The sequence below is a fragment of the Balaenoptera acutorostrata genome, chromosome 7 (genome assembly GCF_949987535.1).
Source record: "Balaenoptera acutorostrata chromosome 7, mBalAcu1.1, whole genome shotgun sequence".
Taxonomy (NCBI): domain Eukaryota; kingdom Metazoa; phylum Chordata; class Mammalia; order Artiodactyla; family Balaenopteridae; genus Balaenoptera; species Balaenoptera acutorostrata.
The window spans coordinates 29,465,864-29,479,736 of NC_080070.1; the positions used below are offsets into that span (position 1 = coordinate 29,465,864).

The window sequence follows — 13,873 nt, forward strand, 5'->3', positions numbered from 1 at the left end:
CTCCATCACTTTTACTCAGTATCTGTATGACCTTGGGCATCAGTTTCTTTCTTTTTTTTTTTCACAGCTTTATTGAGGTATAATTGATATATTTAAAACTGCACATATTTAATGTCCATAATTAGATGAGTTTGGACATAGGCATATACCCGTGTGGACATCAATTACTTTATCAAATGGAGATAGAATTATACCACTTCTAGGCTTGTTGTAAATATGTTAAGCACTTTTCAGGATTCCTGGAATGAAATTAGTGATCAATAAATGTTAGTTGTCATCATACATTATTACTGATTATAATAAATCTAGTGTCCAGATTCTAAAAAATAATCATTCTGCTCTATACTATCTTGTTCACATCTGTGTTGTTGTGGGAAAATCCATCTGTAGTCTTTTAAAAACGACATATACTTTTTACTTTACCTCCTTTTGAAGAAAGCAGCCAGCATAGTTAAGGGGATCTGGAAATAATGGCTTATAAAGAAAAAAAGGGAAATTGGAATATTATCCTTGAGAGAGGAAAACCCTAAGAGACAAGAGAGTCCTGTTTAATACATGGAGTTCCCATTTAAAGAAGCCTCAGTCTGTATCAATCAAGATAGAACTAGGATCAGTGACTAAAAACTAGTGGGAGACAACTGAAATCAGGGTATTAAGAAAAAAACAAAAGAAATTAAAATTCTTTACAAGGGTGATAGGCCCTAGTAGTAGTTACTCCACTGTTTGCCAGAGGTGGTACTGAAGATTCTGCATTACGTAGGAAATAAGACCACATGACATTTACCATTTAAAAGGACATTTAAAAGCACTTTCCAACCCTGATTCTGAAATTTTGTTCTATAGCTTGTTTAAGTTACAGGGCATTTTGCTGTGGGTGTGTATGTGTACAATGCCTATTGAAAGTTGTCCTGTTAACATTATTACACACATTACATGTGATCTCTGTGCTAGACAGTGAGGGGACACAGCTAAAGAGACCTGGAGGACACAATAAGGGCTACTGTGACGAAGAACACGGAAACTCCCCACTGATTGGCTGCTTAGTGCTGGTGTCTGATCCTGGTTGTCTGCCCTGAGAAGATGGAGAGGGCTTATCTTTCTCTTGCCTTCATTACTAATTCTCTCAAATGTTCTCTCTTTGTTATGACACTTGCACAGATTTCTAACCTTCCAGCTCCCCACAATGTGGCTTGAATTTAGCTCTATACTGTGCAGGCTTGGTGTACAGTCCAGGATCTCAGTTCAAGTCCCACCTTTGCCCCCTACTGGCAATCTGACCCATGGGCTTCCCTTTTCCCACCTATGCAATGAGGATAATGGTGTAATCACTGTGCTGTCTCCTTCACTAGGTTCTTAGGAGGATTCGATGAGCATATTAACGTGAAAGTGCTTTGTAAATGTAAAGCACTATTAATATGAATGGGATTGTTATTGCTTCTCCCTGGAATTGCTCCCTGCCCCCATCATTGCTCTGCAGTTTCCACCCCCTGCTTCAGAACGTGACCATTTTCCAAAAGAAAAACCATTTGTTTTCCACAGTGTAAAAAATATTAGATTGCTTTTCATTTATTTTCCTTTTATTTTAGAATATCAAGCACCTTGCGTATGTCAATGGTGACTTTTAAAAGTACAGCCAGTCAGTTCAGTAACAGTGGTGTTTTCCCTCCTTCCTTTGTTTTGATATTGTTTATTACTTAGATGAGGCCACCTGAATACTCAGTGCTTTATGTCAGAATGAGAGCCAGGCAGAACGTGGGGAACGGAGTGCCTGCCCACTGGGACATATTCACACCAGGACCAGATTGAGAGTCTCACCATTACAGGAGCAGGGGAGGTTGCCTTTTGTGCTTCCTAGAAGAGTACTTTGCTTCTCTCATCTTTATTTCTTTGGGTTTTTGTCTGTCTGGGTCTTCTCATAGAAGGTAAATCCATGAACTGCCTCTGGACCCTGACCTTCTAACATCCTCAGGTCTCCTTTAAGCCAAAATCTGCAGTGTTCCAAATTGGGACTGAGTAACTCAATCCCAGTCAATCTAAATTTTAAAAGCTAAATGAGAAAATACCCACAGCATTTTAATTTCACTTCTTCAAGTCCTCAGTGTAGTTTCTATAGTTAACATTGTAGCAACTGTAGATAGATGAGGGAAAGGTTACTGAACAGTATTGTAAACTGGGAGATTTAATACCTTCATCATCATCATAATTATTACTCCTGAAAATAACAGTATAAAGCTAGTGTGTTGCATACATGTTAGCACTTTCCGTGTCTGGTGCTCTTGTATCAGCAGCTATCCCTCAAAACTCTGAGACATTAGTGATTTTTATAGATCAGAAATAGCAAGAGAGATACTATATGCTTATGGTCTCAAATGGGAAAGCCATAGTAAGATGAAAATCAAGCCAATAAATCTCAGTTGAAAATCAACCTGCCTCTTTTCCTTGAGTATTTCAGGCTATTATCTTAAACTATTATTCAGTGTCCCTTTTAATATTTAAAATAACCTCCTCTTTGGAAGGTTTTCCCCAGTGATACAACAAAAATGTTTGAACATACTGATGCTTAAATCGATGAACACATTATGTCACTATTTAGAAGGAATAGTGTGAAGCATTTGTGTGAATTTTAAGAATGAAAACAAAATGACTACATAAATTATAGGAGCATTAATTATAGCAGATTCTGATATAAGATATTCTGATAGCATTGTGGTAGGAATATGCTTTTTACTGACTGTGCTTACAGGGAGCAGACAGAAGTATCCAGGGTAAGAACTCTGGAGTCATAGAACCTTCTCCCTTAGAATGTGGGACTGAGTGAAATTACATACTTAAAACACATATGTTACATGCTCCAAGTCTGAAAGATATTTTTCAAATGGATGTGGATGCCATTATCTTTCATTCAGAATTTTCTGCATCCTAATTTGGAGTCAAAATGCATAACACTGTAAATTAATGGAATTTTGAATAGTGCTACATTTAACAAAGGGAAAGGTGACTCTGGCCACTGCCTTGCAATAATAGTTGGGAGTTTTTCTAAAGAACAATGAGAATTTTTTTGTTCATTGTTTTAAAACAATGACAAACCATTGTTAGATAAACCATTATTAGAAAATCTTGAAATTTTTATATTCTTGTGACTTTTTCATTGTTTAAATTTCTTCCCCCCTTTCCCCTTTTTTATGAATTAGTCCTCTTCCTGGGCTTATATAATATTTAAGTTAGAATAAATCTAATTTGAAGTCTTTAGTTCTGTTCATTTCCTTTTGCTTTTCTATGTGGATACAATATAAATATTCTACTTTGTAGGAAATTTAGTAAATATATTTAGTAAATATATTTAGTAAATATATTTAGTAAATATATTTTTTACAACATAATCATCATAGCTGTACTCAAAACCTTCTTCTATCTTAAATACTTGAGAACTTATGTCTTACTTAAACTGCTCCAAATGCTTTTGAGCTTAATTTTAAGAACATTTTCACTCAAATAAAAAATATAGAAATTGCTGCATAAATGCCAAAGTAATAAGGAATATATTAAACAATAAAAGAAAAAATATGTTGTTGGTAACAGTACCTGGAAAGTTGTGTGTTTGTAGAATTTTGTCCTGTGTTCCCTGATGATCAATCATAGACTGTTCCTGAATCTGAAATGCCAGAGTTGAAATTAATACTGTTCCTATCACAGTTTCAGATTGAAGAGACCTACTAGTGTTTTAAATCTTACAAGATCCATTTTTTTCAAATGGTAATAATGACCAGGTGCAGGTATTTCATTTACGAAGCATGCAGATTGTCATAAATAATGATATCACAGTTCCACTCCTGATTGTTTCTTCAAAGCAAGCTTTTCTAGGTTATGAGAAGTGCGCTTTCAAATTAAGTCAATTAAACTGTAGCTTCTATTAATCTTTGAGACTGGAATAGTATATTTAAAAATTTGTCTCCTTGTTAAATAGACACCATGACAGTGTTTGCATAGTGTATTGTTAACCTCCCGTGGAAGGTTAAACGGCTTCTTCTGTATCTAAATCTGTAGCTGTGAAAAATGTCTGCAGCATTGCACCCACCCACCCATGAATGGGGAAAGTGAAGACTTGCACCTGTGGGATTAGGTGTAGCAGCAGGAAGTAAGAGCATTTGCAGCGTATAATTAACAAGGAATTTTTTTCTTTTCTTTTTTTTTTTAAACGGCATTTTCATCTCACTGGGTTAACCAGTGATTAGCGCTCGAAAAAAATTTGCTGGAGTCTGCATCCTTACTTAAACTTATTCCCTCGCTGGTGTATTCTATTATGCAGCCAAAGTCAGAGGAACTCACCTTACCATACTCCATTCCCATCCATATTTATTGATTTCTTTATGCTCATGGGGGAATGTTTTTAGATATTTGTATCCTTTTACTATAACTTCGTTAGCCAAATTCTGTTCTTTTCTGAATCAAATTAGAAGTAATCCAGGAAGCCTTATTTTGATATAGAGATTACTACCCTAAGAAACAAGATGGAGAAGTTAGTGCTTGGTGAACTGAGGATCTCAAAGTTGTTTTTTTTTTTTTAACATCTTTATTGGAGTATAATTGCTTTACAATGGTGTGTTAGTTTCTGCTTTATAACAAAGTGAATCAGTTATACATATACATATGTTCCCATATCTCTTCCCTCTTGCATCTCCCTCCCTCCCACCCTCCCTCTCCCACCCCTCTAGGCGGTCACAAAGCACCGAGCTGATCTCCCTGTGCTATGCGGCTGCTTCCCACTAGCTATCTATTTTACATTTGATAGTGTATATATGTCCATGCCACTCTCTCACTTCGTCCCAGCTTACCCTTCCCCCCACCCCGTGTCCTCAATCCCATTCTCTACGTCTGCATGATCTCAAAGTTTTAAATGGGAGAATGAAAAACAACATTTACTCTCTCTTAGTGGTATTGAATACCTAATGTGCTCGCTATGTGGTTTTTAATTGTTATTTTCTCGTTCATTAAGAAAACTATAATTACAAATATAGAAAAGATTTCTAAATGTAGCTCTCCAGGGCTTCCCTGGTGGCGCAGTGGTTGAGAATCTGCCTGCCAATGCAGGGGACACGGGTTCGAGCCCTGGTCTGGGAAGATCCCACATGCCGCGGAGCGACTGGGCCCGTGAGCCACAATTACTGAGCCTGCGCGTCTGGAGCCTGTGCTCCGCAACAAGAGAGGCCGCGATAGTGAGAGGCCTGCGCGCCACGATGAAGAATGGCCCCCACTTGCCGCAACTGGAGAAAGCCCTCACACAGAAACGAAGACCCAACACAGCCATAAATAAATAAATAAATAAAATATTAAAAAAAAAAAAAAAACTAATAGATATTAAAAAAAAAAAAAAAAAAAATGTAGCTCTCCAGAGCAAAATATCCTTGATGAAAATTCACCCAGATCTACAGTTGTTGAAGTTCAACAGGCTGCTCCTCTGATAAGGCTGGAGACGCCCACTTGCGCCAGAACGTGGAGCCGTATTCTACCTGGCGATGCACTCACATGCATGCTTTTCATTTACACACCAGCAAACAAAAACTTAACTGAGTGTGTTCAGTGTTTTGCTTTTTTAACTAAACTTTATTTCCTAATAAGATAACACGTAATAATGGAATGAGACGCAGTGACTTCCAAAATATGTAGATTTTACTGCCATAAAACAGTCTTTGCACAAAGGAGCACTGAGCCAGCGATAATGTCTTCTATCCAAACACATTTGTACTGTAAGTAGAAACTGTTTAAAAGGAAAATTACATCTTTTTCAGCAATTTATCAGAGATAATTACCCTTCATACACCAAAGGAAGGATAAAGTGTTTTAAAGAACTATAGTTCTAATTGGTAAATGTCACCAGCTGTTGCAGTTATTATTACTTGTGTGTATTCTTTTAATGATTATCGTCTCATGCCACAAGCCACATGAAAATATATTCACTAGGTGTGAAATTCCCGTATGTCACAGTTTCAAGAATATGTAAACAGCTCAAAGATAAAGGAAGAAATAATGCTAATGAGGAATGTAAGAATTGTAGGTTTTGTTTTCTAGGCAAGTGGATCTTAATTTGCCAAAGGGGAGAAAATGTAATTTCAAAAAAAGAAAAAGACAACACTTAATTTGTTGAAATAAACTTGTAATTGAGCTTTACTTCACACCCTCAACCAGGGTTGTGATTTTCTTAGAGAGCCGTAGAACTGTCTCAGCTTACAGATTTCAGTATTATATCCCTTGGGTCTGCCAAAGGGAATAGCACTGAGTTTTCTTTTAGGCTTAAACTGTAAAGTATTTGTTAGTTTTAGATGGCAAAAGATAAATTCTTCCTGGACAGTGTTTCATGATGTCTAACGTTATCTTAAAAGTGATCAAGGAAACGGGAAAAAAATTACCTTCGGGTCTGTGGCAAGTGTTTAAAGCCATCATTCTCCATTTCTCCTGGCTGTAACTCAGTTTCCAGTGAGTCTGATGGGTCCAGTGATTGATTAGTTTAAACTTCTAAGCGTACTCTTCTTTTGAAAGGCAGAGATAAAAATGGGGTAGCGGTGGGGAAAAATGGTGGAGGAGGCAAGCCTCTCATGTGTTGATTCTTAACTCTCAGTTCCTCTGGGCGGTGCCCAGCTGCCTTGGTATTATATATATCACAGCATTTTGTTTCTAGGCACCTGACTGAAACTCAGATGTGGAGCTGACTTGTTATCATGTATAGAAAGTCGTTCTCCTGTCATTTTCATTCTGTGGCAGTATCCTTTCTGAATGTTCTCACTTTCAGTGTCTTGACAAATTTGAGAGGCACGGAGAGAAATCCTTATCTCATGGGCTAGTTGTCTTCAACTGTTAATAGTAGTTAGTAATCTTGTACAAATTACCCTGCCTTTTCACTGGAAAAACTTACATATAACACCCCTCGCCCCCAAAAAAGAAAATAACCTAGGCTTCTCTTGAGTATCCTTGTAATTATTTAAACTTTCAATCATTGCTTATGAAAATTATGTAGAAAAATAGTGAAGGCATGAATTTGGTAAGTTGTCTCCATTAAGTTTGGAATATATTTCCTACATTGTATATGGATGCTCTGGAAGGAAAGATCAGTGAAGACATTTATATAAATAGTTGTTTCGGATTATAGCTAGTCACGAATTTTGTTATATCAGGGTTATGTTTGAAAGGATCCTTCAGTCCATGTGGTATAAATTTCCCTTTAGGCTAAATATAAGAGATAAATATATAAGAACTTTCTGTGATTTTCATTGCCCAGAAATGACTTTGTTACCAAAAAATCAAATTAATTTTTATTAATGAGATATGCCCAATGTCTATACTGTGCACTTGTTAAGAGATGGGCAGTTTTATCATTGTATCAATACATAAAATATAATCCCCTCCCGAAAAAAGAAGTGATAAGAACTTTGTCCTTCATTTAAGGAAAAGGCACTACTACTGTCCTAGCATCTCTCAGATGTATATCTTGTCTTTCCTGCAGTAGTAATAGTTAAATGATTCATATCCTCTTTCACCTGGTTTCCTTACATTATTTACTTTTACAAAGAATCCATTGATGGAGTTTATAAGTGCATCCTATAGATACGAAATTATGCATGACTGGCATTGACTTATTCGGGCATCAGTTCTACCATTTCATCGTTATTGTTGTCCTATTCTAATTAAATGAATTACTCAGTACAGACTATGAATCAACCCCAGGTATAGAGTATACAGATCATCTACTCCAGCTATGTGAAACTAAAAGGAGAACTAAAGATAAATTTAGAAGGAAAACTCTTTAGGAGCCATTCAGGTTTTTGTCCCTCCCTGGTGCTGATTCTGTAGACTCTGTAGCAAGGAGGAATTCTATTAACTGCCTTATCTTGTCTAATATTAGAAGACACCAAATGTTGAGTAACTTTGGAAAGTTATCTAATCCACACCTTTGGCTCTTCATAGGAGACTAGTTCATCAATATTCTTATTGCATTTCTAAAATAATATAAATCCTTGAGGTAGTATTGATAAATATGGATGAGTAGAAGCAATGGATAACCCACAAAATTTTGATTTGCATTTCACTTTGTAATGCATTAAATGTTTTTTGTTCAATATCTTCCTAATAAGAAAATTTATTTTTTATTCCTTGACCACCCATAGTAGTTGAGGAAGGCAAACCAAGGAAAGCTAACATTTTAAAAAATATATATGGATAAACCAGCCAGAAATGATGAAAAGGAAATTGAACTTACAATTAGGAAATGATTATTGCATGTGGGAATTTTTTTGAAAAATGTATTCATTTATATTGCTTGGCATATTGACCTAGCAAGGTAGCCATTTAAAAAAAAAAAAAGAGTATCTACTAGCTTACAACCACATATTTCTAATCATCTTAATAATGATGAGTAACTACGACCTCAAGTTATAGACCTCAATAATAAACTTTTATTTACTTTAATTATGGAATTTGAAGGTGTCCATTGTTGATTTGATCTTAAGCATATTTTTCTACTGTAACTTTTGAAATGACAGAAGGAATGATTCTCTAGGATGGTGATTAAATAACATTCTCACAATCAAGGCCTGATATTGTTTTATTCCCTGTGCTTTTTCCTCACAACAGAAACCAGGAATGGATCTGGCAGACACCTATATTATGTTTGTTCGGCAAAACCAGGATATTCTTCGAGAAAAGGTCAATGAGGAAATGTATATAGAGAAGTTGTTTGATGTAAGTAACTACCCTTGCAAATCATGCTGGCTTTGTAGATGTACTGTGAAGGAAAAAGTTACACTTTGATGGTATGTCTGCAAAGCAGACTCTCTTTTTTTATTTCTTTTTCTTCTACGCAGCTAATATAGTTGATCATTTTATTTCTTCGACTGCTGACAGAAGCCTTAACTGGCTTTTTGCTATACTTGAAAACTGTCACTATTAGAGTAAGAGTCTCAAAATCCTTTTAAGGTTAATTTTAGCAAGCAAGATGATATCCGGTTTACCGTTGTGTATAGTTTACGTCACTTGCCTTTGCAGCAGTCCATAAACAGAATCAGACTGTAATGGATTTGGCCCCTACTATAAAAGTTTTTCTTAAGTCAATATAATATTCTTCATTTAAACAAAGAAATAAGCTGCAATAAAGGCAGATATCTGCCACTGTACTGTTAGTGTGCATTTTCATCTTGCTTTCCAGTACTGATGTTTGCTAGCAGATAGAATACTGCTCTGGTCTCATGAAGGTCTTCACTGAGGCATGGCAGCTCCTAGAACAGGGAGGTTGTGGTTTTAGATGCCCTGATCCGCAAGTTTCATTCACTGAGTACCTGTAAAAGAGACTAAGAGAGCAGTCCATTTCAATAACAATGTTGTCACTCATTTGTAATTATTCAGCAGTCACTTCAAAGGAAATGGTACTTTGATTGTGACATAACTTTGCATAATTCACTACCAGTGCTGATTCTGAAATGTAATATTTGCTTTGAACTGTATTTATTTATGTACATCTTCTCTGCATTTTAGAAATACTTTTCTGGCAGTTTCATTTAATTATGCAAGTTACTGCAAATGTTTTCATAACAGCAATTCACGGGCTTCATGGTGACACTTCAGCTGTGGCAGTTACAGAAGGTCCTGCTACGTCATCATCTCCACCATGGTCTGTCATGTCAGTGTTTGCTGTTTGTCAGATTGGGTGGTCAAAATGAGCCTTATCTTTCATATTTTATGTTTCTAGCCTCTACCCAGGCTGTTTTACAATAAAAGTATCATCTGTTTTAATAAGCTAAGTGTTAATATGTGTGAAAAGAATGATTTCCTAAAAGCTTTGATGCCCTGCAGGGGTAGAAAAATTATCATCCATCCAGCTGGCTCCTTTACAAAATACTGAAACCATATTAGCAACTTCTGCTTCCACTTGGTATTGCTCTGAATTTACAAGCATATGTTTCACTTCCAAATTCTCTTTTACTTTTTTTGCTTATGTGGTAACTTTCAAAAATGTTGAACAGAAAAGAAAAGTTGAGTTGATGTTATTCCCATTATGTTTCTTCTTGGTATAGCTAAAGCACATCTTCTGTGGTGAAAAAATGGTAGAGTCATTCTGGAAATAGGCCACCGTGTGTGTGTGTGTGTGTGTGTGTGTGTGTGTGTGTGTTTCTTAACATCTTCAATTTTTTGTCTGGGCGACCTATTTACTACAAAGCTTGCCATCCGATTGTAACAGAGGTAGAATTTCTTTTCTTTTCTTTTTTTATAAATTTATTTACTTATTTATTTATTTTTGTCTGCGTTGGGTCTTCGTTGCTGCGCGCGGGCTTTCTCTAGTTGCGGTGACCTGGGGCTACTCTTCATTGCAGTGCGCAGGCTTCTCATTGCGGTGGCCTTTGTTGCGGAGCACGAGCTCTAGGCGTGTGGGCTTCAGTAGTTGTTGCATGTGAGCTCAGTAGTTGTGGCTTGCGGGCTGTAGAGCGCAGGCTCAGTAGTTGTGGTGCACGGGCTTAGTTGCTCCGCGGCATGTGGGATCTTCCTGGACCAGGGCTCGAACCCGTGTCCCCTGCATTGGCAGGCGGATTCTTAACCACTGCACCACCAAGGAAGTCCCAGAATTTCTTTCTTCATAAAGATATTTCCTACTTAAACTCCCCTTCATTCACCAAACTTCTTTTGAAGACTTTTTGTATGGCAGCAATAACAAACAGAGCTAACTAAAGTGGATGCCAGGAGGCCAACATTAAAATGATGTGGTAGTTTGATTGTCCTGGTGATAGGTATATACTTTCAACGCCTAAGCATCAGACATGGCTGTGAGTTTGCTTCTAAAAGGAACCCTTGACAAGCAACCATTCTGTTTTGGTTGTGAAGGTTTTGTCATTCTGTGTATCCCCAGTAGAACATTGGACTTGTTATTTGTAAAATAGTTATAGTGTCCTTAAACATTCTAATATTTTTAAGTTGCACATTTTTATTACTGTAATTAAAAATAAAAAGTAAACTGTAATTCTATTGATATGTCACCAAGAATAACATATGAAGGGGTACCGAGAGCCCCTAATTAGCCAAGACTGAATTTGCCTCAATTACAGTTAATAAATGAGAGGTTATCAAGTATGTGTTGAAAGGTAAAGTAGAATGTGTATCTTAAGCAACAGATCATTACTGAGAGACGTTATATAATTATTGGAAATCCACTTGGCTGGAGCTTAAAATAATATTGTTAGGTGTCAGAAACAGTTGAAAGTAATGACCCTATAAATCCTGTTAGCAACCTTAGTCTATTACAGATAAAAGACTGAACAGTTTTATTCAGGCATCATGACAAACTTTTGCTCTTCCAATTCGCTTCCTGAGTAAGTAAGGAAATGGAGCCTCCCACCTTCAGATGCAGAAGAAAATGTGAACACACACACTCACACGCCTGCGTGCAGACGCGTGCACACTCACTGCAGTGAGTCAATACTTTGTGGTTTTAACCCACTCAGACGACAGTACAGGGCCTGCAGTTTCTGGTCATGAATTATGAGAGCTTAACTCCTTACAAAAGATATGCTTTTTATCCAGATGAAGTTCGCTTCGTTCTAGAACACATAGCAGTATTTCTATATGAAACAATTATTCTGCAAAACACCCATCCTGCCACCAACACCAACACTTTAAGAAAGAACACATGTGTTTTACTAACGAATTTTTTCCCGCATGATGCCTCACGCATGAAAAAAACTGCTGAAAATTCTGTGAAACTGGCCCTGAGAGTAGTAATTAATTACTTGTGGTGTTCCTGGCCTCAGAAACTTTTTGATCAATTACGCATCTTACTAGTTCCTGACACGTGTGGCTAAATACCTTAGGGTTCTGTTTAAATAATTGTACCAGGGACTAAGGTCAAAAAAATGACCATTGCCCTGGACTTGCGTCCATTGTTTTGGGGATGCACCTGCAAAGGAGAATGATACCTTTTACCGTTGTCCATGTGCAGCACCCCACCCAGCCATACACCATGACTCTGCTTCCTGAGCATTCTTCACTGCTATGATTATTGTTCTAGCCCCTATGGAAGTTTTTTTATTTCTTCAGTGTGTTAAAGAGGGGGATGACTAAAATCTGTATTATCTGAAAGACCATAGGTAGGATAATCTTAGACGTTTACATCAAATCTTGAAATATTAAAACTAAAAGTATCATTTGAAGATCAAAACAGTTAATATTAGGATAAATATCAAGACATTCTGCTTTACTCCATAAGTGGTTAAACTTATAAAACACTTTCTGCTTAAAACAGAAATAATTTCAAAAAAGTGTAAGTAAATGATGGCAGATCCCCTGTTTAATGGAAGGTACTAAGTTTGATTAAGGTACATCCCTAATCTTTTCAAAGTGTCAAAATAATTATAATAGCCTTACCTGTCACCGCTACTATTCGCAGGGCACCTCCATGTACCAGGAAATGTGCTAGATACTTGACCTATATCATTTCTAACCTTCTGGGTAGATGCCATCACCCCCATTTCAGCCTTATTTTCAGGTTAAGGAATCTCCCACCCAGAGACAATAAAGGACTTGTTAAGTGCTAAATCGGACTTTGAAATTGTGTCTCTCTAGTTTCAAAGTCCACGTTATGTCTAACATACTTCAGACTTACAAAATTTGAAGTGGTAAAACAGTGTTTGTAGGAAGAGGACTAGACCAGGAATCCAGAAACCTCAGTTCCAGCCACTGTTCTGCCATTAACTGGATGAGTGAGCTTCAAGAAGTTATGTCACCTGTTTGAGACTCAGTATAGGTAGTACATATAAACTGAAGAAGCTAGTCTAGAACTCCAGATGGTTTCTGAAATCCCTTCCAGATTATAAACCAACAAATTAAATTAGTTTTAATTTTAGCAGTGGCGCCAAAAGTTACTGGGTTGGTTGCATGCTGAGTCTTGCACCCCGGAGTAGCAATCAATTCTTAAGTTTTTTTGTGATGGCCAGGTGAAAGCAATAAGCAGTAGCAATTACAGTAGATAAGTAGAAAATAGATTCTATATAAAGACTATCATTTGACATTCTGTACAGCTACCACCATGGTTCTGAACCCTACATTTAGAAAAATGGTTGGAACTCATATATTCTGTATTCATGTTAAGTCTTTCTGAGTGACCAGAATATCTTAAACAGAGGCTGTCTTTGCCTATCAAGTGGTCATTGGTGGTACACAAGCTGTTTAAAATCTATATGTTAATATAAATAGTCCCTGCGTTGCACAACATATTCTTGTAGCTTATATTGTACAACATGGGGAATATAGCCAATATTTTATAACTATAAATGGAGTATAACCTTTAAATATTGTGAATCACTGTATTGTATATCTGTAACTTATATAATATTGTATAGCAACTATACTTAAATTTAAAAAAAGAAAAATTATACACACTTATTACCATTATGTTTTGAATTTAGCCAAAGGAAAAAATATGCATGTTAAATCTACTTTTTCAATTTAAAAAAAAAATGTGTCTTATCTGGGTAAGAGAAATCTAAAGGAAGTTCTGTAGCAGAAGAGAATATGGATTCACCAAAAGAAGGTGTTCTGCTTTGCAGGCCATCTCCCTTACCCCAGTGTATAAAACATCATTGTCAGTAGCTGTTTAAAAAATTTTATCAAATCAAAACCATCTACAACTTGTCTGATCCCAATATAAAAGCATGGCAATGATTTTCTAATTCTTAAGTTCCATTTTTAATGCCTACTATGATGTTTCTTCCCATGCTCTCAAGTTTCAGCAAACACAGTGAGAGCCCCAAGTGCCCATGGGTCAGGAGAGAGGCTGGGCAACTTCCCTGAGAGCTTTGGATCTCTGGGTCGGAAAGTGGTGTTGTTTCAGAAATCAAAACTG

At 36.7% G+C, this 13,873-nt stretch overlaps 1 protein-coding gene across 14 annotated transcripts in view; it reads left to right on the forward strand.

The window, feature by feature from the left end:
* CADPS2 (calcium dependent secretion activator 2) overlaps positions 1 to 13,873 on the forward strand; it is a 545,377-nt gene that overhangs the window by 511,077 nt on the left and 20,427 nt on the right. For 12 of the 14 annotated variants that reach the window (XM_057549849.1, XM_057549847.1, XM_057549843.1 and 9 more), the window contains one exon: positions 8,623 to 8,730. In XM_057549849.1, the coding sequence (XP_057405832.1) occupies positions 8,623 to 8,730 (108 nt within the window). Of the gene's footprint in view, positions 1 to 8,622; positions 8,731 to 9,519; positions 10,143 to 13,873 lie in introns of those variants that run through there. The other 2 variants (XM_057549848.1, XM_057549852.1) reach the window with 2 other exon arrangements.